The sequence below is a fragment of the Petaurus breviceps genome, unplaced genomic scaffold, assembly GCF_028583685.1.
Source record: "Petaurus breviceps papuanus isolate PSGF00001 unplaced genomic scaffold, PetGlider_PUasm1.0 91133, whole genome shotgun sequence".
Lineage (NCBI taxonomy): Eukaryota > Metazoa > Chordata > Mammalia > Diprotodontia > Petauridae > Petaurus > Petaurus breviceps.
In genome coordinates, this window is record NW_027187419.1 from 5,707,059 (window position 1) to 5,733,273 (window position 26,215).

At 42.8% G+C, this 26,215-nt stretch overlaps 1 protein-coding gene and 1 pseudogene across 4 annotated transcripts in view; both read right to left on the reverse strand.

Moving 5' to 3' along the window:
• Positions 1 to 17,076: 17,076 nt before the first annotated feature.
• TTC12 (tetratricopeptide repeat domain 12) overlaps positions 17,077 to 26,215 on the reverse strand; it is a 57,223-nt gene continuing 48,084 nt past the window's right edge. For all 4 annotated transcript variants that reach the window (XM_069080798.1, XM_069080799.1, XM_069080797.1 and 1 more), the window contains 4 exons: positions 25,786 to 25,887; positions 23,242 to 23,341; positions 20,341 to 20,566; positions 17,077 to 17,243 (listed from right to left, as the gene is read on the reverse strand). In XM_069080798.1, coding sequence (XP_068936899.1) covers positions 17,168 to 17,243; positions 20,341 to 20,566; positions 23,242 to 23,341; positions 25,786 to 25,887 — 504 coding nt within the window. In that variant the 3' untranslated portion in view covers positions 17,077 to 17,167. The remainder of the gene's footprint in view (positions 17,244 to 20,340; positions 20,567 to 23,241; positions 23,342 to 25,785; positions 25,888 to 26,215) is intronic.
• On the reverse strand, positions 17,251 to 20,330 carry LOC138155519 (large ribosomal subunit protein eL24-like; annotated as a pseudogene).

Consider the following 26,215-nt stretch of genomic DNA (forward strand, 5'->3'; position numbering starts at 1 on the left):
AGAGCGCTATCAAATGATTTGAGTTCAAGTATCCATCTCTTCTTCTTTTTCTTTTTTGGAGGGCAATTGGGGTTAAGTAACTTGCCCAAGTTACTAGTAAGTGTTAAGTGTCTGAGACCGGATTTGAACTCAGGTCCTCGACTCCAGGGCCTATTCACTGTCTATTCACTGCGACACCTAGCCGCCCCACCACCATCTCTTCTCTTCTTCTTCTTCTTCTTCTTCTTCTTCTTCTTCTTCTTCTTCTTCTTCTTCTTCTTCTTCTTCCTTCATTGCCATATGACCTTGGGCAAGTCATTTGAGCTAGCTGGCCTCTAAGATCCCCTTCCGGCCTAGGGGTATGATCCTATGATACCTCTGGGTCTCATCTATTTTCTCTTTCCTAAAACGATGGGAGATTGGATCAGATGATCACTAAAGCCTCTTCCCGAGCTAAATTATTAGGCTTCTGTCTAGGGGTGTAGGAAGTTGCCTGAACCTTCGAGGTCAGGCCCAAGGAAAGAAAATGTGGCTGAGATATTCATGGGCCTTGTCTGATCCTGAGCCTCCATCCAGGCACTGGCGACCTATGTTGGGGGGAGGGGGAATAGATTTCAGCTCTTTGTGTCCTAGGACCACAGATCCTGAGCTGAAAGGCAGAAAAAAAACTAGATCTCTTCCAAGAGCGATCCTGGGAATATTGCCTTCCCAGAAGACCTCAGAAGCTGGGAGTGAGGAGACCCTGTCTCCCTCGGTCTAAGGAAGGGGCAGGCCTGCTTGAAGACTGGGAAAGGGCCAGGAAATGATTGTCACCTCTGGTGACTGGGTGAGTCAATGACCTGGATAGGACCAGCCACTTGGGCTGAAGTCCAGCTTGTGGGTATGGGCTAAGGAACACATTTTCTACTCCTTGTTCCTGATCCACAGTCAAGCCCAGCCTAAACCCAAAGGGGCACCTTTGTCCAGATCGTTTAACTTAAAATCCTCGAGGGCACGGACAATGTTTGCTTTTTCTTTGTATCACTGAGCTCAGCAATTTGCCTGAGGCAAAGCTCATTCCTTAATTTTTAAAGCTTGTTCCTTTTTATTTATCAAATCTTTCAGTGAAGTTATGTGGCTCAAGGTGATGTTATACCACAATTTTAGAAGAATCTGAGAGGCAGGTAACCCAAAAGATACAGGGCTGGTTCATGGGAGGTGTAAGCAGGATGCAACTATGATATGTACTTGAAAAGTGGAACAAAAGGAATCATCCAGGAGATGTCTGACAGGAAAAGGAGTTGAGGCTGTCATATAGGGAAGATGCTGATGACAGCTGGATAGCCTGGGTACTGCCCTGCAACCTCTGCAATATGAAAAGAACCAGAGACCTCTTACACTTTAGTTAGATGCCTTATGGAAGATTTACAGCTGTCTCAGTTAATGCCTCCACCCCCAAAAAAGGAGAAGTAGAAGAAAGAGATGTAGGGGAAGAAGAAGGAGAAGATGAAGATGAAGAATAAAAGAAGGGAAGGGGGAGAGAATAGGGGAAGAAGAAGGAGGAGAAGGAGGAAAAGAAGAATCTGTGTTTTTGAATTTACACTGCATATTTCTATTGGGCTGAAATTAATTACCATATTTTGGTTACTATTTTGGAATTAATTACCTTATTTGGGGCAGCTAGGTAGCACAATGAATAAAACATTGGGGCTGGAATCAGGAAGACCTGAGTTCAAATTCAGCCTCAGACACTCACTAGCTGTGCAACCCTGGGCAAGTCATTTAGCTTCTGTTTGCTTCAGTTTTCTCATCTGTAAAGTGAGAACAATAATAGCTCCTATCTTCCATGGTTATTGCAGGGATCAAATGAAGTAATATTTGTAAATCACTTAGCACAGTGCCTGGCACATAGTAAGTGCTATAAAAATGCTAGCTATTATATGTTACGTAAGCATAACTTGGAATAGTGCAAATTTGAATACGCACAACCACTTCAAAAGAATCTTTATTTGGAACTACTCAGAGCCTAGCTGTACCTGAAGGACAAGAAGAATGTCAGAATGGGGATGGGGATGGAGGGTGTGCGAATTTGGGAGCAGTTCCAAATTCCCCACCCGATCTCCTTTTAGATGCCAAGAAATTTAGGGGTTCCAAAATATCAAATTAATTCTCTCCACTTTTGACCCAGCTTTTCTCTCCCTTTTGTACCTCTAAACAAATAACATATACTTGGAGGAGACTGTTTTCTTGGGCGGGGGGATCCTTAGCCTGTATTCAACTCATCTTAAGGCTTCCTCCATGTTTGGGATCAAAGAGGCAGCACCATGAACCATGCTGCAGAGTTAAAAGCGCTAGATCTGAAACCAGAGGACCTGGGTTCCAATCTGGGCTCTGCCACTCACTAACCGTGTGATCTGGGTAAATCACCTCTTTCTGAACCTTAGTTTCTTCACTTTTAAAATGAGGGGTTGGACTGATCTCTAAGGGTTTTTCTAACTGAATTCTGCAATCCTAAGGATCTAGATCTCCAGGTAACATAATGCCTTCTGTTATTCTGCCAGGACTGGAATTCTGTCAGTTGTTGTACCACATACAGGATGTGAAATGACTGTATCGGAAAAAGCTTGAGGTTTTTGAACTGACTCCTTCACTTTAAAAAAAAAATTATTATTTAATTTATTTTTTTGAGTTCCAAATTCTCTCCCTCCAGCCCTTCCCCACTCATTGAAAAGGCAAATATTTTAATACCCATTATGCATGTGAGGTCATTCAAAATATATTTCTTTATTATTCATGTTGAGAAAGATAGAGGGAGAAGAGAGGGAGGGAGAAAAGGAAGGAGAGAAAGAGAGACAGAGAGGAAGAAGGAAAGAGGGAGGAAGGAAGGAAGGAAGGAAGGAAGGAAGGAAGGAAGGAAGGAAGGAAGGAAGGAAGGAAAGAAGGAAGGAAAGAAGAAAGGAAGGAAGGAAAGAAGGAAGGAAAGAAGGAAGGAAGGAAGGAAGGAAGGAAGGAAGGAAGGAAGGAAGGAAGAAAGGAAGGAAGGAAGGAAGAAAGGAAGGAAGTAGATCTAGCAATCTTCTGTATAGGAATGATATGGAAGCTCATTCTTGAGATCACCAAGTGACATAGTATAGCTGGAAAAGAGAAGAGGTTCCAGGATAGAGCCTTGAAAGATATATAGAGTTAATGGGTATTGTATAGATGAAGATCCACTGAGGTGCAGATAGATAAGGGTGCAGTGTCATGAAAACCTAGAGAGGAGGAAGTGTCCAGATGGAGATGGTGATCAATAGCATCAAATGTTGAAGCCTTAGGGGTCAAGAGGGATGAAGATGGAGAAAAGGCTTTTAGAGGAAAAGAATAAAAACTGGTAGGAATGATCAAGGCAAGTCAGGTCTTTTTAAGGGATTCAGATTCAGATCCTGTAACTCCAAGCTCAGTGTTCTTCTCACCATGCCACATAACCTTATGCATCTTCATTTTCCTGAAGAGGCAAAACCTGTCCCACTCCTACAATGGCATTTTGCTCTGTGCCCAGAGGCCAGGCAAGCAGGACTGGATTTCCTGGTTTCTAAAGTCGGCTGTGACTGTCACTGTTTTTTGCCTCCTAGGGGGTGTGTGAGCATGAATCAGTGCTTGAGAAGAGTTCTGGATAATATTAGTACTCATCAGGGAATTTGCCTACAGCTAAAACATATCTTTAGGGGCTATGACTATGGAAAAGGTTGGATCCACTCAATCAATGCCAGCTTCTAGAGTAAGTTCAGTATTACTTGTGCAATGGATATGTCCCTGGGCATTATCCTGGGTTCTTATTGCCCCCAACCTCAATGACATTTTGCCACTGTTGATGTCTTCCATTGATTCATGGCCATTGTATATATACACTTGGGCTTGCCATTGAAAGGGAGACCAGAGACTCAGGAGAAAGAGAAAATGAGAATGCCAAGCCTTCCTTCTCCCCTTTTTAAATTATGGAGTCTGAGACACAAGTCAAATCTTGAGGGATGCAGTGTGATGCAGAGGTAGGACCTCTGGGTTTGGAGTCCTCCTTCTCTTCCCTTCCCTCCTGTTCTTTATCTCCATCTCCTTCCCTCCCCATCTCCCTGTCCTCTCTCTTCATCTCATAGGACTTAAGCACAAAGAGACTTTAGAGGCTGATCCCTCTGACACCTCTAATTTTGCACATGGGTTCTTTCTTTCCCTCTCTTTCATTCCCTTCCTCTTTCAGCAAAGTGGAAAGTAATGGCCCCATTCACCTATCCTTTTCATAAGAGAAGGAAAAAGTCACATGTGGCCTAGTTTGTGCCTGAGAAGAAAAACTTGGCAACACAGGACCTAGCAGGTGGGAAATGAGGTTAGAGAGAGAGAATTAAGGGGTTAGAGAGAGGTGAGTCTAACCAGTCCTCAACCACTCTGACTCCTACCCAGCAGGGACATTTCTTGAAAACTACACTAAACCAGAAGTAAGGAGACCCCAGGTTCTAGGCCTAATACTGCCTCTCACTGGCTGTGTAACCTTGGACAATCACTCTTCCTTTCTGAGACTCAGTTTCCCCTTTTATAAGGGGGAGGGAGGTCTGGACTCAAACATATGAAAGATCCCTCTCAGTACTAATACGTATGAGTCTCAGATTCTAGGTCAGGGCCAGCCTACCACAAGGTCTGAGTCATCATCATTCTCATTTAGTTCCCCACTTACCAGTTCAGGCCTGTTACACTGGTGTTATTTTTCCTCTTTCCAGTTTAGGAAAGTGACAGTTGCCATTTCCATTCCTGGATCTCCACCTTATCAGCACTGTGGGCTTTGGTTCAGATGAACATGTCTGTGAAGAAATGCCCTAGATAGGAAGGGAACAGTATCACCAGATGATCCCCCTCCCAGAGGTTTTCATTTGTGCCTAAAAGGCTCAGCATTTCTGGGACCCCACAGGGCTATTACTTAGCCCCTAGAAAAATCCTATACATAGGATTGCAGAATTTAGAGCTAGAAGGTGCCTTAAGAGGATCTGGTCCAATTCTCTTTTGTACATCATAGTCCTTCTGAACATTACATGGATGTCAGTGGGACATACAACTGTCCACTTGTTATACTTCCTTCTCAAAATATGACCAATCTGCTTATATATTTCAATGATGATATATTCTTCACTGGTAAAATGCCTATACCCACTCTCTGTCTTGCTAGTGACCCACAGTTGTGATTCTTCCATTCATTAGCCTTCACTCTTGGACATACCGTATTGCCAAAAGAATATCGGTGTTAAAAAGACAAGCCTGTGTTTTGGCAGGAAGCTCAGGATTATTAAAAGCACTGCCCCATTTCCCAAAGGCTGTCCAGCCCATCCTGACTTTAGTTCTGGCTCCCCATTTCATTGTCCAACTACTGCATTTCTCCCAAATAAACATGCTGATGGACTAAATTTATGGGCTATCCCACCAACTTGGTGTTATAACCCAAATTATAGATGTTCTTCAGCCATTTGGTTTTTCCTGTGTAGATCACTAGGTCAAACTCTCTTTAGTTATTGCAGATGTAGAAGACTCCATTATGTTCCGGGAGTACAATATCATATATAGAACAGGAGCTTCTGGAGGACTTCTCCATCTGAAGGGAATCCCTCTTTGATTTGGACTCTTAGCTGGATGTGTTCTGCAGACAGAGAGTGAATTCTGTCCACTGGTAAAGGACAGTGCTGTTGTTGCAGAGGTCTTGGAACCTTGCTGTTGGTTCAGAGATTCAGAGACTGTTCTGCAGATAGAGAGTGAATTCTGTCCACTGGTGAAGGACAGTGCTGTTGTTGCAGAGGTCCTGGAACCTTGCTGTTGGTTCAGAAGCCCTGAAGAAGGATTTTCTTGTTGTATGTTTACAGAAATCCTGGAAGAGGGTTTTGCTAATGTTTTCAGGGGTCCTAGGACTTTTCTGCAGACAGAGAATGAATTAATGAAGACACTGGCAATGTATCTTGTGGCCTTGCTAAGCTTTGTCTCCCCAGGAACAAAGATTGCTGGGAACTTGCCTCCTGTCAAGATGAAGAAAAGACCTCCATTTGGGTATTAAATGCTGTGCTTAAGTTTGTTGTAACTTTGGGGTAGATTCAATTGTGATCCAAGGGTGGGGAACTTTTTACCTTTTTGCACTCTGTGGTTAAACAAATGAATGTACTTTACTTATGATTGGAAACTAATCTCCATTTGAGAAGAGGGGCTTTGTGATGGACTAAATGAATGTACAACCTAGGGATGGAGTAGTATTTGGAAGAGGGACTTTGTGACTGATTAAATGAATGTAATGTCCAGGGGTGGGGTAGTACTTGGAGATTATTGAATCACACTTAGTAAATGCTGTATTTTGAATGATGTCATATTTTGATCTTCTCTGTTCTTAATTTTTCACTGAATAAAATGGAGAGCACCTATGCTGGTATTTTGAACCTTGGGAAGTTGCCTCTGCTTGACATTACAGACAGTGACACACACTTATGGCAAGCATACAGCTTTCTCTTTTATGCCTCATATAATATGATTCATAAGAAACTTGTAGAACAAGGTTTATCCATAAACATCTACACACGCATGTATGTATATTATATGAATGTTATTATTACCTCTGACTTTTCCCTCTGTCAGGGTCAGTTTGCTGGAAATATATTCCCTAATCTATTGTTAAGTCTGGTTTTACTCTCAGGTGTAACTTGCTTTTTGGCTCTTCCTGCACATAGTAGGAAATTGATAAATGTTTGTTATAACATGACATTGGGGGCCAGTGTATTGGGGGCAGGGAGGAAATCTCCACCATTTTCCTTGACTCCCTGAGGAACTTTCCTGATTCCAGGACTGGGGCAAAACCTTCACTGACAAATTATCACCCCTCTCCTAAAAGAGAAGAAAGGCAGGATCCATATTGATGAGAACTGGTATAAATGGCCTGAGCAGGCAGTCAATAAATCGATCGATAAACATTTATTAAGTGCTCACTATGTGCCAGACTAAGCTCTGGGGATACAAAAAGGCAAAAGACAGTCTATGCCCTCAAGGAGTTTATAATGTAAGGGGGCAGGATGGCTGCTGCCTCAATAAACAGCTGCACCAGGATCTAGAGCAAGAGGTCAACATGAAAGAAGGGATAGAGCAGGTGGCCTCTAGGAAATCAGTGGCTCGGGGGTGTGTCTGAGTAGAGCCTGTTTGTGGGTCTCACCTGGTGGTCCAGACCCATAGCTAGCAATTTCTGACTTTCCGCACTTCCTTCTCTCTCGTCTCCCAGGAGAGGTGTGCCTGTTTCCTGAACTCCTTAAGAGTTTGTTTGCTTTCTGTCTTCTCCTTTGGATTTTGTAAACATAAAGATAAATGTGGTTAATCATTGCATAAATATCAATGTGCTTCATTACACAAATGAAATAGAGAAAAAAAGGTAACTGGAGGGGGACACGTAGGAGGAGACAAATAGATTTCACAACTATTACATATGTGTAAACACATACATACTATTTACATACATACTTACATATACACACATACATAAACACACACTTATGCCAGAGCTCAGAGTACAGACTAGAGAATTTTTTTGAGAGGGGAAGGCAGGGTAATTGGGGTTAAGTGACTTGCCCAAGGTCAGACAGCTAGTAAGTGTCAAGCGTCTGAGGCTGGATTTAACTCAGGTCCTCCTGATTCTAGTGCCGGTGCTCTATTCATTGCACCACTTAGCTGTCCCTAGACTAGAGAATTATTGATGTATTTTTGTAATTTCACAGAACAAGGAGAGAAAGTTGAAACTGGATCTTTCAAGGCAAATGAATCGGCAGCTTTGGTTTCAGAAAGCTGTGATGAGTTGGGACTAGTCTGATAAGTGAACCTTGGACTTTTTCTGTTGTTTCTTTTTCCTCCTGGCCAGCTTGAAAGGAAAACGTAGCCTGATGGGTGGAGCCCGAGTGTCTAAAATGTCATCTCTAAAGGAAGACTCTGAAGAGTGGTTCAGTCCATGAAGTCTGAGACCAGAAATGAGGAGGTTTAACCCCTGCCCACCAGTCCAACACAGTACCACATCTCTACCTGCATTGTCAGATAGTAAACATATATTAAGAAACTCCTGCTAGATTCAGGGTCCGGGGTACTCTCTTTTCACAAATGTACCCTCTGCTCTGGATCCATAGGTCTTATACAGACAGAGCTCAGTCCTGGGAGACACTGGTTTCCAATGAGAAGGGGGTTTGTTTCCCTTTTATTACACTCTTCAGTACATTCAGCCTTCACCCTGTTACCCCAGGGACAAGCTATTTAAAGTTTATGTATCCACTCATATCTAGAACTTCCCCAAAGAAGGGAGTAGAATGTATCCTCTAAATCAGATATGGGACACATATTTAATTCTCACATGAAAAAAATGCTATAACACAAAAGACCCTCATAAGTATATATAGACAGTAGGACAAATTATACAAGCAACAGTGCACATTAGTGTTGTATCTGGCTAGACTGGTACCTAAAATCACATAAACATGAAATAGTGTGGCATTGCTGATTATCAGTTTTATGTTTCATCTCTGCTCTGCACTGTCTTCCTCAAAATCCATGTCTTCTGGCAAGTCAAACCAGGGGCTGGAGATCTTTTTCTTGTTTTGGTCACCTCTGGTGGAGAAACTCTCTGTGCCAACCAGTCAACGTTAGTCAGCAGCCAATGAACTGGACCACTGGGTGACTTGAACAAGCTGGGAGACAAGCTAGGTTGTTTGAGGTTGATTGCTAGGTCACTTATTCAGGAAACACAAATCAGAAAAGGCTCAGTACAAGTACATCTGGTTGAGCACCCTCACTGCACGGGAGAAGTTGTGGGGTGCAAGAAAAGAGCGTTGCTGTCTCTCCCTCTTCTAATCCACTCCCCTATCCCTGGGAGGCCTTAGTGATAGAAAACACCACTAGACAGCTGAAGAGACAAGTCAGAAGCTACCCTCTCCTTTGAATTGATACAGGGCCCCGCCCCTCCTGCCACTGTCATGGATGAGGGATCATTCAGGTTTGCATCATCATACAAAAATACCGAGGTCTTTCAGCACTGGCTCACTATATAGCTGGAAGAAGCCAGAAAGTTCATCATCTCTGACACTCTCAATGTTGAATCCCACATGTTCCTGGATTCCCTAGAAGTTTCCAGGGGTGCTCCAAGTACCCCTAGGATGGTCCCAAATATTTCTTATAGGCAGTTGGGTGACATAGTGAGCTTTTGGTTGAGTAGTTGAATGGTTTTGGAAAGATTAGTAGCTGTTGTGGAAGGACTGGGGAATAACTAGGAAATGGTTGTAATAATCCAGGGTAACCCAATTAAATGTGTGGTTTATACCAATGGGGGGGTTTGTAGTCAGAGAACCTGGGTTTCACAACAGTGTGACATCAATTAAGCTACTTACCGGGCCTTATTTTCTTCATCTGTAAAAACAAGGCCTTTAGAGTAGATGACATTCTAAGTCCCTTCTACCTCTCTATCTCTGACCCTTTTCCTGTTTTTCATCTATTTTTTTGGTCCATTTAACTGCTAATTAGTTAAGGGAGAGAAGGGAAACAAACTCTTACTGATATATAGTGTTCCTGGCCATCAGTTCTGAAGGAAGGCTGATTGTTGGGAAAATGCAATGGGGAATCAGCTGTGAGCTTCAGTTCGTGTACACCTGACCAATGGTTCTCTCCAATAGAATGTAAGCATCTTGAAGGCAGGAACTGTTTTCTTCTTGTCTTTGTATCCCCAGTTCCTAGCACAAGGCTTGGCATACAGGTGGTACTTAATTATTGCTTATTTCATTGAATTATTGCTTGTTTCATTGAAATGAGACTTGCCAACATAATGTACTAGCATATGTACTAGTCCTCAAATACATAATACACTAGAAAACTGTTATTTATTTCCTTCCTTTTAAGTTCACTTTTTCTGGAGTTTCAGAACTAGGAAGTGAAGCTGTCTACCAAACCCTCTAGGCAGAGTCATACCTAAGTCATTCCAGTTACAGGACACCATATAATTTGTCCTCCTCTTATTTGAACACTTGTCACTTGCTGGAAGATCTTCTGATTTAGGTTAAATGACCCCTGTATTTGGTTATGTCAATTCCTTTCTGTGCTGCAGAAGTGGCTGGGGTGGTGAGAGAAGCTCACGTCTCTTGGAGAGGGACAGAAAAGTGAATGAGAAGAGGGTTGTGGCAATATGAATCCTGCATGTGAAGGTGGAGCGATACAAGTAGCAAAGTGGCAACAGCTTTAGAGGAAAACCCATCATTCAGCTCAAGCTGACTATGCAGAATTAACACACAAGACTGATAGGTACAGCTCCAGGACTTAGGAGAGGCAGAGAGGCTAGCTCTGGGGCGAGAATGCCAAGCATCTGCTGCCTTTGACTGGGTGACCTGGCCCCCTTAGCTTACCTCTTCCTGAAGGCACATTCAGTTTTGCCTGGGGGACCTGGCCCCCTTAGCTTACCTCTTGCTGAAGGCACATTCATTCAAGTTTTGGGCATAGTTTCATTGGAGCTGTGCAGCAGGGGGAGCTGACTGAATCAGATTTGGATCCATGGGGGAAGCTGAAGAGCAAAATACCTTAGAGAAGAGTTGATTCTCCATCTCTCCTTCTTGAAGTTGATGTCAAATTATCTGTCTTGATGGAGGAAAAAAGAATGTCCTACAGGCTTCAAGCTCTTCAGGATAGCACCCATTTCAGATATTCCTTCTTACCCATGACCCGTTGGGCTGGGAGCTGTCAATCTGTTTATGCATAACTGGGCATCATGGGCCAGTCTAGCTAAGGAAGCACAACTTCTTTCCCACAACCTTTCCCCTAGGGCTTTGAATTTTGAATTGAAAGCAAAGTAGAACCCTAAGTTAGTTTAGATTCACAGAACATTCAAGCTAGAAGGAATCTCAATTTACAGGTTAGTCAGTCAATCATCAAGCATTTGTTAAGCATCTCCTAGGTGCCAGGTACTGTACTAAGTATTGGGAATATGAAAGAAAGAAGGAAAGAAAGAGAGAGAGAGAGAGAGAGAGAGAGAGAGAGAGAGAGAGAGAGAGAGAGAGAGAGAGAGAGAGAGAGAGAGAGAGAGAGAGAGAGAGAGAGAGGGAGAGAGAGTGGGAGGGAGGGAGGGAGGGAGGGAGGAAGGGGGGAAAGGAAGATAGTCCTTATCTTCAATTATGGGTGGGTAGGGGGGGGGGAAGCAAAACACACAAGGAAACTAGAAATCAGAAGAAGGAGAAGGTGCCCACACAGGGAATGATGGAGGAAAAAGTCCAAAGAGTTAGGAGCAGACCCTGGAGAAAAATGAAGAAGTAAACATAGCTGGCCTAGGCAATTCCTTAAAATGGAAACTGACCAATCAGGTAAGAAAACTAATGCCCAGAAAGCCTAAATCCTTGCTAAAGGTGATCCAACCAGAAATAGAACCCAGGTGTCCTGATGCTCTAGCCACACTGTTTTTCAATAGAACAGGATTCTTGGGCTTGTTCTTATTTCTCCTAGTAGAATCTCTCCTAGGGGGTATTTGCTTCTACTTCGTCATGGACTCATCCTGCCTTCTCTTCCTTGCATGTTCTCTCATGCACCCATGCTGAATCCCATGCCTAGAATGGAATCCCTCCTTTTCTTCAAAAAGCAGCTCAAGATCTACCTCTTCCATAAAACCTTCCTTGGCCTATCACCCCCTGGTGAAAGAGCTTTCTTACTCCTCAGATTTATCATAGAGCTCACTCTTTTGTACTTATTCTAATAGCTAGACATTATATGGTGCTTCAAAGTTTGCAAAGTACTTTACAAATTTGTCTCATTTAATTCTCACAACAACTCTGGGAGGTAGGCGCTATTATTATCTCATTTTGTGAATGAGAAAACTGAGGCAGACAGATGTTAAGTGACTTGTCAGCCCAGATCATGTAGCTAGTAGGCATCTGAGGCCATATTTGAACACTGGGTCTTTCTGACTCCAGATCCAGCACTTTTTCCATGCACCGACTGGTACATCCTCCCTTGTACTTGTGCTATTAGACTGTAACTTCCTTGAGTACAAAGTCTGTGTCTTAGCTATCTTGGTATTACCTAGGTGCATCAACTGGTCATTGATTAAACATCCTATGTGACTGGTACTGTGTTTCCCATGACTGGTACTGTGTTTCCCATGGTTTGTCAAATGTAGTATCCAGTTAGTTAATGTTGGTTGAATTGAATTTAATTGACTCATAGAAGTTTGCAGGGAAAGGGATTTGGGATGTCCAAATTAAGTTGCCACTAATTCTATTTAAATCAATGGGTTTAGCATATGGCCATTAAAAAAAAATCAAGTTGCCAATAACCACTGGCTATATTTAGAGAGTGAGCCTTTAAGAGTTATATCCTAGGACCCCAGTGGACTTTGCTCTGTGAAGGCTTTTAGCCCACTGCTCACCAGTTATTTACCATTCATTTGCCCCAAGTAGGTTTTAAGGAGTATTTTACTCCAGTGAACTATGGGTAAAGTACAGAGTCTAAGTTTAAATACCTCAGGGCCACTAGCTGGCTATCTTGGCTTCTGCTAAGACTCTATGATTAGGTTTTCCATGACAAGGTCAGGTTCCTGCCTCTTTAGAGGTAGCTAGGTGGTATAGTACATAGAGTGCTGGGCCTGGAGTCCGGAAGAATTAAGTTCAAATCCAGCCTCAGACACTTATTAGTAGTATGACCCTGGGCAAGTCACTTAAATTCTGCTTCAGTTTAACTTTAGAATGGAGATAATAACAGCACCTATCTCTGAAGGCTGTTGATCCAATTAGATCAATGAGAGTAAAGTGCTTAGCACAGTGAATGGGCACATAGTAGGTGATATGTATGTTATGTGTATATATATATATATATATATAAATATGTATATAATATATATATATATGCTGATTCTCTTCTCACCCCTTTTCATTAGTTATAACTGAAACTATGAGCCACCACACCTAGTCAAAAGACTGAACAATAGACAGGCAGTGTGCTTCCAGACTAGTATAAAGTCTGTTCTTTAGTTCTCCTATCTGAGTTTGAATGGTAGTCTATTATGTGAGACATTTTATTTTACTTGGGGCTAAAAATTTCTTGTAAATTTCTTTTAAACCCCTTTCTGGGATGCCTATGTCTCCCCAAACCCATCTCAGGGTTTCTACCAAAGAAACAACATGGGAGTTTGAATGAGTCTGAGGCCCTACAGTGGAGGCCCCCAAGATCCTCTAGGTTTTGGTATGCAAGTGAACAGGTGGGGAGAAGGCAAAAACAAAAGGCCAGGGTTAGGGTCACTGGGAGGCTATAGCCTAGTACCTAGCTTCTTTCGTCCCCAAACCTTTAATATACAAGTATGTCCAGTAACCCACTTCCCAAGGCTTTAAGCTGCCCTCCAGGTACATAAAGACTATTGAAATCCCTGTAATATGAGTAGTCAAGGAAAACAAATTCCCTCATTAGCTATCTCCAAAAATATATATGCCTCATTCTGTCCCGAGTCCATCGCTACTGTGTCAGGGGGTGAACAGTATGCATCATCATAGACTCCTGGAATCATGGATAGGCACTTCATTAATTGAAGTTCTTACAGCTTTCCAAGGTGTTTGTTTCATACAATATTTTTATTGTATAAATTATTTTCCTTGTTCTGCTCATCTCCTTCTTCCTCAGGCTATATGTGTTTAAAATTGTTCATTTTTATAATAGTGATGTTATTTTTCTGACTCTGCTCAACTTCATACAAGTTTTTCCATGTCTCTAATATCATCTGCTTCATTTTTTTTTTGCTTTTTTTTGTTTGTTTGGAGGGCAGTTGGGGTTAAATGACTTGCCCAAGGTCATATGGCTAGTAAGTGTTAAGTGTCTGAAGCCGGATTTGAACTCAGGTCCTCCTGACTCCAGGGCTGGTTTTCTGTTCACTGCGCCCCTAGCCATCCCTATCTGCTTCACTTCTTACAGCATAATAATAGTATTCCATCACATTCACATGCTGCCATTTTTTCCCAGCCATTCCCCAAGTGATGGATATACTTTTAGTTTCATTTTACAGATGAGGGAATGGCAGCCAGGAGGAATGAAGTGATTTGTTCAAGGCTGTGTAGGTTGTGATGGAGCCAGGATTCACACCCTAATTCTCTGACTTCCAGTCCATTTCTCATTCTACTACATCATTTGACCTCATACTTTCATACAAATTATAAAGAAAGACTTTATTGTACTTATTTTTGTGTGCTTAGGTCAATGCGTTATACACAGTACTCTTTCTTTACCTAATGTTTGTTGAATTGAGGTCACTTTATGTCCCTCTCTACACATAGTGAATCTTGGGATAAGGAGGAAAATATATTTTAAGAAAATATCAGCATTTGTCCTCATACTCATATTTATTGCAGAGAATATGGTTTTAATTACTGGTTGAGCCACACAGGGACAACAAAGATGTTCTACTGATTGCATTTTTTTTTAAGCAATCGGGGTTAAATAACTTGCTCAAGGTTACACGGCCAGTTATTTCTGGGTGTGGTGCTGAGTATCTGAGCCCAGATTTGATCCCCAGGTCATCCCGACACTGGAGCTGGTGTTCTTACTCGCTGAGCCACCTGGCCACCCCAAGCAATTGGGGTTAAGTAAATTGCTCCAGGTTACACAGCCAGGTGTTTCTGGGTGGGTGCTAAGTGTCTGAGCCAAGGATTCGATCCAATCCGATCCCCAGGTCATCCCGACACTGGAGCCGGTGCTCTTACTTGCTGTGCTACCTGGCCACCCCCTGATTGCATTTTTTTAAAATTACTAAGACATTTTATTTAAAAGTCAATTCTGGTAGGTGACACTACCTAGTTATGCTGTGAGCCTATTAACATCTGATAAAAATGAATAGAGACCAAGTCTGATCTCAGCTCCTCTTACCACCCTTGTTTTCCACAAAGTTCCAGGACAACATTATTCTGTTGTCTAAAAATATTTGATTTTCTTTCTGAAGGGCTAAAAACTCTTCTTTGTAAAGAAAAATGCTAGAAAAGCCATTTAGAAGTGAAAGAGAATAATGGGGAATCTTAGCACCTAATTTAGCTTCAGAATCCCCAGTGACCCTTGCTCCTTTTCCATTGACAAATGAAGAAATTGAAGTCCAAAGAAAAGAACTACAGCCCAGCTCTTTTGATTCTAGATTGAATGTTCCTTTCCTTATACCACCCCTGCCTTTGAGCTGGCAGGAGACCTATGTTTGTCATGGCTATAGGGCTCAGTTGTTGAACCTGTATTCAAAAATAGAACTATCTCTGCTTTTCATAGCCCAAGGAAAGATTCCACCAGATGGGCTGGGGTCTAATTATTTTTCCTGCTGACTAAATCTTTTTTTTAAATTAAATTTAAAAAAATAACAAGCATTTTTCTCTCCCACCAGCTCTTGTAACAAATATTCAAACCATTCCCATATCTTTGCCTAGAAAACTCCACGGACAGCATTGGTGTGCTACAATACAGTCATGAAAAGCCAGACACAACTGAACAACAAGTGTGCCAGGTACTGTACTGACCATCAGGACAGTCCCTGACTTCAAGGAGCTTCTCATGAGGAGAAAACAACACATAAAAGGGGAGGGAAAGAAAGGAGGAGGGAGAAGAAAAGGTATCAGTCCAGGGGCATGGTAGATAAAGTCCTGTGGAGATGAGTCAGCAGCATAGACTGTGGAAGGACAAAGACATCTTTGGCCTTGGCCAAGCTTGAAGACTTCCACATCTTTTTTCAGGTTAAATGATCCCAGTTTCCTAGTGTCCACAAATTCAGACATTAAGCTGTGCCCTGGGCCTTTGCCAGCAGTCTTTGCTCCGTCTAAAATGAGCCATGTTCCAGGGCTCAGTCTGAGGTCAGCTTAATGAGGAGCATGACAACAGCTGCTGGTTCAGCAAAACAAAGTATTTCTCAAATATCTGATTGATTTTTTCCCATCCCACCTGAAAGCTCTGCACCAGAATGTACTTTGGAGATAACAAGATTAAGAAGAGGAGGCCCAGCTCTGTCTGCACTGAAGACCTGAAGACGGAGTGTGCTGGATATGTAATCTATCCTCTCACACCAGCACAGTGGAAAGAAAACTCCTCAGGTGCGGAAACAGATCCTTCCTCTGAAGCACAGAAGATTATGGCTCTCAGCAGGTGCTCTGAAGCAAAGATAATGATATAATTTGACATTCCCTCCTCTTCAGGGAAGACATTACATATATAATAACCACCCACAAACGGCTAAGGGGACAAGTGAAGCCAAAGGGCTGGAGGAGGGGGTTCCACTTTAAATCAAAGGAGGCAAGCCTCCAGGTTAGGTGCACAAGATGCTTTTTGCATCTTGCAGACACTGAAGACTACCAAGTCGGCCACCGATTTTTTCTTTTCTATGATCCACCTCAAACACAGCTTCTTTTCCATTCAATGGTCTGTTAAATGCAGGCTTGGGAAGAAGCTAGATTGAAAGGGATGGGACATATGTGTTTACCTAAGGGGAGGGATATAGGCAGGTTTACGAACTCTCAGCTTGGGATTTGCTTCTTTCTATGCTGGATGGGAGTTCATAATTATTTTGCATCATGAAAATCCAGGGTGCTTCACGCACAGTTCAGCACAGCTCCTCTGGTTTCAGGTGGGGATGACTATCTTGTAAGCCCCCTTTTAGTCACGAATCATTGTCTTTGCTTAAGATGAGAGTGAATTTCTTTTTGGAAAACCTACATGGAGAGAGGGGCTCTGGGTTTTCTTTTTCTTAATTATACAGATGATTCTTGGCTCTGATTCATGGGTGGGTACATGCTTTCCTCAGATCTACTTCCTATATTGCACTAATGTAATTTCTGACTCTTTAGCTATGGGATGGGCAATAGCAAAACTCTGAAAACCTCTCAAGAGTTCAAGCTGTTCTTAATAAAGGCTCCCAGTAATGGGCCTTGTTGGATGTTTCCTTTAGGAACCCTGGGGTCCCCGGCACCTGACTCATTATGTCATCTGAGGTAACAGAAGAGCAGTTAAGTCTGATGGATGGGAAGGCAGTGTTTATTCATACTCAATGTAATTTCCACACTTCTGTTGCTAGTTAAAATTCAGGGGGGAGAATTCTGAAAATAAATATCCAGTACCTGGATATATATTAAAATAATAACTTTATTACCATGAGAACAAGATTATCAGTATAGAGTGAACATCACCTTATAGTACAGGCATAATGTGACACCTCTCAAGTCTTTTTCATGTATTTCATAGTTGAGTTGAGGATCTCTATCCCATGGAGCTCTTCGAGCTGAAGAGTGTACCTGTAACAAAAATGCAAAACTTCAGTTCCTGACTCCAGTCATTGTTCAAGCCAGCGTCTGGATGCCAAGAAGTTCGGCTACCACTGGACATCAGGTGTATGAGGAAGGGGAATGGCCCTGTCACATCAGTAGTCCCAATGCTTTGAAAGGGAACGTGGCTTCCAGGGACTTTGCATTAAAGACGATAATGATGCCATTTCTGATCTACAGGAGCAGATGCGGATGCTAATCAGAAAGGCGCAGGTAAGGACCGTTCCTCTTGGGAACCCCCAGCATGCGGCCACTTCTGAGTGGCTCTCTTCTTCCACTTCCCTCAAGTTACACATCATCCATCTTGCCAAGACTTTGAAATTCCACTCCTCAGTACAGCTGCCTATTAATCCATTTCTCCCACTAGATCTATTCTTAGACCCTAATTGTGGCCTATGACCCCTGGAGCCATCCCCAGTCCATACCACCCATTCTAATTTCACTTGCTTCTCCATCTCTGTCCCTTTAGTGTTTCACACCCCCTTGCCCCCTTGACTTTTTTTTTGCTTTAAATTTCCTTTTATTTAATCCAGTTTAGTATACAATTAACATTTTCTACCAACTCGTGGTGCAGAACCTTTCACAGGCTTCACAATTTTTTGTTTAGGTGCTGCCTTTCTAGGAGCCTTAGCAGCAGAGGCAGCTGTCTTCTTAGTTGCTTGCTTAGCCTTTTTTCCTTCCTTGGCAGCCCTGATGGCTTGTTCTCGTTGGGCCTTCCGAACTTCAGGTTTCTGGTTCCTCTTGGCCATTATATCAGCAAGAGAAGCCCCAGTGATGGCCCTTTGGAATTTAACAGCCAGGCTAGTTCTTTTCTTTTGAATCTCTTCCGACTGGCCCTTCTTGTGCTTTCTTCTATACAGGACAGTCCAACTGATCTGCCCGGGGTTCCTCTTTGGAAGGAATGCAGACTCCCGTTTTGCATTCAAAAATTGGAAAACCTTCCCGTCAGTGTGGGCCTAGTGCCTCCTGTGACCCGGGTAGATTTTGTACCCGCAGAAGCTGCACGGCTCGATCTTCATGGCTGTGAGCGTGAGGAAGATGGTGAAGAGAAAAAGCCCCTTGAGTTTCTATTGTTCTGACCAGCTAATCACCATTTCTGGCAGACTGATAACTTACCTATAATTTATAGTCTTTGAGAGTTTCCTAGGGCTCTGAGAGATTAAAGGATTGCTTTTTGTTAGGTACCTGTCAGGGGCATGACCAGAATCCAGGTTTCCCTTGCTTCAAGGCTAGCTCTACTATGCCACAATGCCTCTCAGTGCTAATTTTGCTTACTCCACATTAAAGGTGTATAATATAAACTAGACCCTTGCTGCTGCTCAATAACCCCCTATTGTTTTGTACCAACGGTCTCCCATTTTCCATGTTGCCTAATTCAAATTCAATTGAACACATATTAATGTGAAAAGGCACTGTCCAATTTTCTTCTTCTCTCCCCAAGTCCCATCTACTTCTCCACCTTGCATATTGCTTAACCTGATAATTCTATTCCTTATCACACATTCTCTTTCCAATCCTTTGTAGCCTGGCTTCTCTACCTACTACTAAAGGTGTTCTCTTAAAGTTTACCAATGACCTAATTACCCAAAGCCAATGGCCTGGTTCCATCCTTGACTGCTTTGACTCTTTTGCAGCATTACTAACTGCCCCTCTTTCTTTCTATTTTTTCTACCTTTGGACCTTAGAGATAACCATGATGCTGGTCATCTCCTACAATTCTCACCCATTCAGTCTTTGCCCTTCTTCTGATTCCTTCTTCCTCTCTTAACCCCTTAACAAGGTGTTGTTCCCCAGTGTTTTCCTTGGCTCCCTTCTTTCTTTACATTCTTTCTCCTTTAGCAACTTTACTCCTCATAGACTGCTCACTCCCCACATCCTTATTTACAGCCCTGACTTCTCTTCTTGAATGTTGTATTCTTATCTTCAAGTATCTGCAGGGCTTCTCTATCTAGATGGCCCACTGGAATCTGCCTCAATGTATCCAAAGACCAAACTTATAATTCTTTATCCTAAACATGTTTTTCCTTCTGACTTTACTCTTTATCCCTTGGTATCAGCACCATTTACGCAGTCTCTTGTGTTAGAAACTTTGGTGTCACATTTGCCTCTTCCTAACTTGCTATAATATCCAGTCATTGGCTATTTGTTGTTGATTCTCTCTTTGCAATATCTCCTGATTCCTTCACTCACTCTTTCCACTATATTACCCTTGTGCAAGTCCTCATTACCACTCACCAGGATCACTATAATAGTCTTCCTGCCTTCTCTCTCCCTCCCTCCTATCCACCTTTCATTATACTGCCAAAATAATCATCCCGAAGCATAAAACTTATCATGTAAATTCTCTGCTCAAAGATCTTCAGTGGCTTCCTGCGGCCTACTAATTAAGATTTTCCCCTTTGCTTGGCATTCAATGCCCTCCATAATTTGGTACCATCCTATATTTCCAGGTTTCTGTCTATTACTCTCCATAAATACTTTATGCTCTAAGCAAACGGGATCATTTTCTGTCCCATCCCTTTAAGCCCCCAAACAAACTTTCTTGCTCCCCCTGCTCACATTATTTTCCCATGTCTGGAATGATGATGTCTCTTCCCTTTCACTTCCGAGTCCCACTTATGCTTTAAAGCCCAACTCAAATTTCATTTTTTCTATGAAGCTATCTCTGTTTCTCCCTATTTATAATGACTTTTTTTCCATCTCAAAACTCACAAAACACTTTGCTTCTAATACCCTTACCATGTATTAGTGTATTAGTTACCTCTGTAAGAATCATATGTTCCTAATGGATTAAGTTCCATGAGAACAGGGACCCCAATATGAATTTTGCAGCTCCCTTAATGTCTACTATGGTGCTTTGCACAAAATAGATGCTTAGTAAGTGTTCGTTGAATTGAGTTAGCAAAAGAATTGAACTTTTATTAAAAAAATCCTTCTCTACATTTTCACCTGATTAGTCAGCATCCCACACGTCCCCCACATTCCTACTGCCACATATTCCCTTTGCTCCAGTGGCCTGACAGATAATCTGGCTGGTTTAGCTTGATACCCCTTGGACACCTGGTACCTTGGTTCAGCTGTACACAGTTTTCCCAGAGCAATCCCGGCATTCAGCTGCACAGACCCATCCTTGGCATCCCCGCCTGCCAGTTTTAACAGGATCTTTAGGATATCAGACTTTAGCAGGGCAGAAGCAGCTCCAGGCACCTCTACACAATTACCAATGCAGAGAGCTGCATTCCCCACAATAATCTCATCTTCTGACTCAAGCAACTGGATCAAAAGACTAAACCCTACAGGAAAAGAAAAAACAAAGAAACAAACAATGCCACCAATTCTCTTGATTTCCAAGGTTTCTTTAAACACTGTGATTCAATTAAGTTTTTTAGGCTGTCTAAATTCAGATGGAGATGTGGTGAACTGCACTCAGCTAGGAGGACGGCAAAATAGGGAAGAGGCAGTAAACACTCAGCTTCATTAGTGCTGAAGAAATTGGAAGCAAAAACCCAAAGAAAAGGCCAATCATACAGCGAGCAGTGTGGAAGAAATGAAAGGAGCAGGCTTGTTCAGCTTACAGAGAACGACTTCAGAAGTCAAAAGGCCAGGTCAGACCTCTGGGATGAAAAGGGCCATTCTACCTTTGGAAATCAGACAGTAACTATTCCCCCAAGACACCTGCATCAAGTACTCTGGGTCCCTGCTGGCTGAGCTGTTTGAGAATGGGGAGTGTGATTTTTGTTTTCATATTTACAAAGCCTGCGGCAGTGCTCGGTACACAGCAGGCACTCAATAAATGTTTGTTTATCTGTACTGAGATTATCAGTCTGGGAGATGTCACCCCGTGCTAAGTGAGAAATGATCTTCTCTCTCATCCTGGACATGTTATTCAGAACATTAGCAACAATACAGCCAAAGCCCAGACAGATTCTACCCTCACAGACCTGCACATTTTTGCATCGTTATTGGGTCTGAGAATTAAAACAGGGTCTTTCAATTCCACTGTGGAGCCAATCAGAATGTGCTTCAAAGACCTTTTCAGAAAACTCTGTTTTCCTAGAATAAACATTCCCAAATCAATCTACAAGGATTTAAGTACCTTCTAGGACTTAGGCACTGTGCTGGGTGTCAGATATACAGACAGAATGAAGCAGGCCCTGCCCTTAAGGAGCATACCTTCGCTTGGGGGAGACAACCTATATATACCTAGAGAATCATAAACAAAAGAGACACAAATAAGTGTATGGGGAGGGGTTGTGGCCAGCAGGGATGGGGAAGGTTTTGTGTTAGGTGATGCTTGACCAGAGTGCAGGTTCTGTCTGGGGATCAGCAAGAAGCACAATTGGGTGGACATGCAAGAAGAAGAGGAATGTTTGAAGAAGACTGGAAAGGGAGTTCAGGCTTAGGTTGGGAAAAGTTTTCAAAAACAAACAAAGAAACTTATATTTAATCCTAGAGCCAAAAGGAAGCCAAATTTATTGAGCAGGAGAGTGACACGTTTGGGCCTGAATTAAAAAAAAATCCTTTTGGCAGCAGTGTGTGAGCTGGATTGGAGAGAGGTGATAATGGAGGCAGCTGGTCCAATGCAGGAGGGTATTGCCACAGTCTAGGGGAGGGGGGATAAGAGCCTGAATTAGGGTGGGAGCTTGTGAGTAGAGAGAAAAGGACAGATGAAAGGGATGTTGCAGAAGCAGGAATGACAAAATTTGACAGCTGACTGTACAGGGGGGTGGTGGTGGTAAGGAGTCAAAGGTAACACTGAGGATGCCAGTCTGTGCCCTCATCAGACAGAGAGCAGTTCAGAAGTGGGCTTGGTTGTCATCAAGGTAAACAAACATCTAACCATTGCCTCCTTCCCTGTTCTTTGCTGCATCTTATCATCTTCAACCTTGGAGATATTTGGCCAGAATATTTGGAAAAATCTCTTTGCCAACAAGAAGGAGCTGGAGGTGGGAAAGGTCCAATTCTGGAACAAATTTCCAGATGCAATCAGTGTAGGTGACTTTGGCATGAATGATATGCAAATATCCAACACAGACTGTTGCCACACCTCCTGGCAGCAGAACCCACACAGTGCTGTCTTTGGACTCTAGCCTTAACATGACTGTACAATTTGACTCAATCAGAAGACTGAGAAGCTGAAAACTGTTTGGAAAGTTTCAGTGCAGTGAGGGCGCACCACAGTGACTGTGCCCCAGGAGCACAAACTGCCCAACACAGAAACGTGCTGTTGGGACGGTTAGGCTAGAAAACACTACTGTGGATAACTGTACCCAAGCGTCCTGGGTAAGTGCCCATCCTGGCACACACAGGCCAAGTATGAGGAACTGGAAACAGAATCCTGGCCTATAGCAGGGGCCTTCCTGGGTTTACATTCTATCTGCACAAATATGCTGAGAATTACTATGGATGCCAGCATGAGGCTGCCTCAGCTAGAGACCCCCTGCTCTCAAGGACCAGTCTGAAAAACCCAGTGACAAAGCTAAAGCCAGCCTCTTATCCAAGAGGGTTTTCTCATTTACTGCATGCTAGATCATATTTTCCAAAGGCAAAGAAAGAATCTGTTTTAGGCCAATACACTGAAATATTTTACAAACTATGCCAATGACACTTGGTGAAAAGACGCTGTTTCTCAAATAAGAACTTGTCGTTTCTGCTTTTTGCTTTGTCTCTTTCACAGGGAGGAAAATCCCCAGCTCATTCTCAGCACATATAATGCACCTGTTTGTAGCTGAAAGACTATGGTCCCTAGCCAAAGACTAACTAACACATCATTCTGAAAACACTACTGAGTTCTGGGGAAGGTTCAAGGACATCACTGCTATTTTTTTTAACTACCCTTCAACTACAGTACTCTTTAGCATTCCAATTCAAAGCAGCCTGTGCCTATTAGGTATAAGGCTCTGTGCTAGACTCCAGAGCTAGACCATCCTCTGGGACTCAGCCTCTGTCTCATTAAATTGTCACTTACTTTTATCCAGTCTTGTTACTTCATCCCGAGCCTGGTAATAAATATTAGTACAGACAGCTAGTATCTTTATGGCATAACGTGATGCAGTTTGGCCTCCAGCCTAGATTTTAGAATGTTTAAGAAAAAAGCATAAATAAGAATAAAAAAATATACATATAACCCTATCATCTGATAATCACATAGTCTAACCTTGCCTGGAAACCCAAGTCAACCAGAGAGATTGCAGCAATGGTTTACTGATATTTTATAAGTGAGTATTCTATGAAAGGAGGTTTATATTCTCTAAGGAACCAGGCTCAAATAACTGAATGAATGAAACACTTATTAAGAGCTTACTGTGTGCAAAGCATTGTGTTAAACAGTGGGGATACAAATAGAAAGTCAGTCCAATCCTGGTCTCAAGGAGCCCCCACTCTAATGGGGAAGATAATACATGTGGAAGGCCCCATCTGCAAGTTAGATGGAAAGGTCTTATGGTCCTTAGGTTGCACTGGCAAAACAATGTTAATGCCTCTTCTTTAATGGTATTTCCAATAATAAAATCATCAGTTTTTAACATTGAAATGCTTCACAGTCCCTAGGACTTTGGTGGCAAGATCTTTCTTTTTTGGGTCTTGAGTAGCTGTGGCTTCTGCAGGAACAGTGGCCAAGTTGGGCTGGACGCATAGCTACTCCCAAGACTCAGGGTCTGAAGGGAGTTAGCCATCATGGGGGTGGTGGTCATCTGACCTGCTTGGCACTGGCTGGCTTCTCTCTCTCTCTCTCAGGGTGCCCTGATGCTGTAGATCCTGCCAATTTTAAAATTCTCACTCTCATCAACTCTAATATTGAAACTAGATCCTCTGAAATAGGTTTATGCCTGTTTTGCAATGTCTGCCCTGGCTAATTAGCCCTGGGGAAGCTTCATAAGTGAACTGTTGAGAATAGAAGGAAGTAACCAAGGTGGTAGCCATATCTCACCAAAAGAAGAAAAATGACAAAGGCCTCCCCTGTAACATCCCCACTTGAGAGTGGCTGCTGTCTTACTAAGACTGTCAGGCTGACAGCTCTGCAGGGAGAACACCATGAACTTAAATCACTCCAAGAGGTGAAAACTGTCAAATCATCATCTCTCAAATTACAAAGCACAGCTTTTTAAAAAAGTGTGTGTGCATGCACGCATTCATGTGTGTATGTGTGTGAGGGGGAGAGGGAGAGAGAGGGGGAGAGGGAGAAAGAGAGAGAGAGAGAAGGGGAAAGAGGGAGGAAGGAGACAGGGAGGGGAGAAAGATGGAAGAGAGGAGGAGAAAAAGAGAGAGAAGAAAGAGCGGACAGAGAAAAGAGAGAAGGGGAAAGACTGTGTATGTGTATACATATATATATATGGAGAGAGAGAGAGAGAGAGAGAGAGAGAGAGAGAGAGAGAGAGAGAGAGAGAAGATAGAGAGGGGCAAAGAGATAGAGAAGGGAGGGAGAGAAAGGGGGACAGCTATATCTAGATATATTGAAAGGAGAGAGAAGAGAGGAGGGAGGGAGAGAGGGAGAAGAGAGGAGAGGAGAAGAAAGGAGAGAGAAGTTAGAGAGAGAGAGAGCTTGAGAACAAGGTCAAGCTTCTGGAACATTCATAACAGTTCTAAGGAGCTAACTCCTAAAAGTCAAAACTCCCAGCTTTCAGGAGTGGGGAAGACAAAGGAGAATAGAATAAGCATTTATTAAGCACCCACTAGGGCAGCTAGTTAATGCAGTGGGTAGTTATGAAGTGCTGTCGAGGCTGATGGGGACCACTTTTTTAAAAGAGGGAAGCCACAGGACAATAGATGCGGATCTGGGAGGGGCCTGAGAGCTCATGCAGTATATTCTCCTTATTTTAACAACGATAGAACTGATTGCGCAGGTTCACAGGGGTAGTAGCGGCAGGGCCAGTGTGTACCCAGCTGTTTCCCACTGCACCATGCTGTCACTCACAGCTTCTAGGGTAGGCCTGAGTAACAAGTGGGTGCCACGAGGGTCTGCTAGCATGGCAGAAGGGTGTAGGAAAGAGTGCTCAGTTTGAACTCAGGAAGATGAGTTCATAGGGCCCCAGGGCAAGTTATTTAACTTCCAAGGGCTTCAGGCAATTCCACAGGATTTATGTACCAAGTCACAGAGGTGTTGCAAGTTGCACTGGTGGAAGGAGTTCCCATATTCAGGATTTCCTCCACTGATGAATCAGAAAGCATTCATGTATAGGTGTATGGGAGCTCCCAATTCCATTCATTGATTCATTGATTCATTCATTCAATAAGCTTTTAGTGAATCCCTGCCTTCACAAGACACTGCACAGGACTAGACAATACAAGAGGAACAGAGAAGCAGCAGAAGATACCCTCAAGAAATTCAGAATCTAAGTGCCACGAAACAATAATGGCAAATTCACTGAACAAAGTGTATTGAAAAAGAAAACACCTCTACAGGTGCTAATGATAATAATAATTTTAGAACCCTAAAATAATATCTACAGTAACAAAAATGCAAATTATAACAATTAGACCCCATGAACCACAGGAAGTTGCAAACTACTATTACCTTTAGAAACTTAATCATTGTCTTCATGACCCCTGCTTTTACCGACTCCTCAATGGCTTTCACAGAGGCTGGGAGGACCCGGCTCAGAACCCCAGCAGCTCTCTGAGGGAAAGGGAAAACAAAGCATGAGCAAAGGTTTTCTAGAAAAAACCCAATGATGGTCTTCAAGAGTTAATGAAGCTCCAGCTTCTTTCATTTGGCAGATAGTTTGGTAAAGCAAAAGCAACCATTAGTGCTGGAATCGAAATATGCACCTATAAAAATCTAATAGCCATGCAATAGCTGGAGAATGCTGTTCTTTTTAATAAAGCTGTCGGGAGGCAATTCCAAGACCTCCAAGATGCTTCCCAGCAGAGAGAACCCCAGCATGGGCCAAGACTGGTAGCTGCTCAGCAGAGCTTGGTTTAGTTTTGCACAGAGCCAGGGAGTC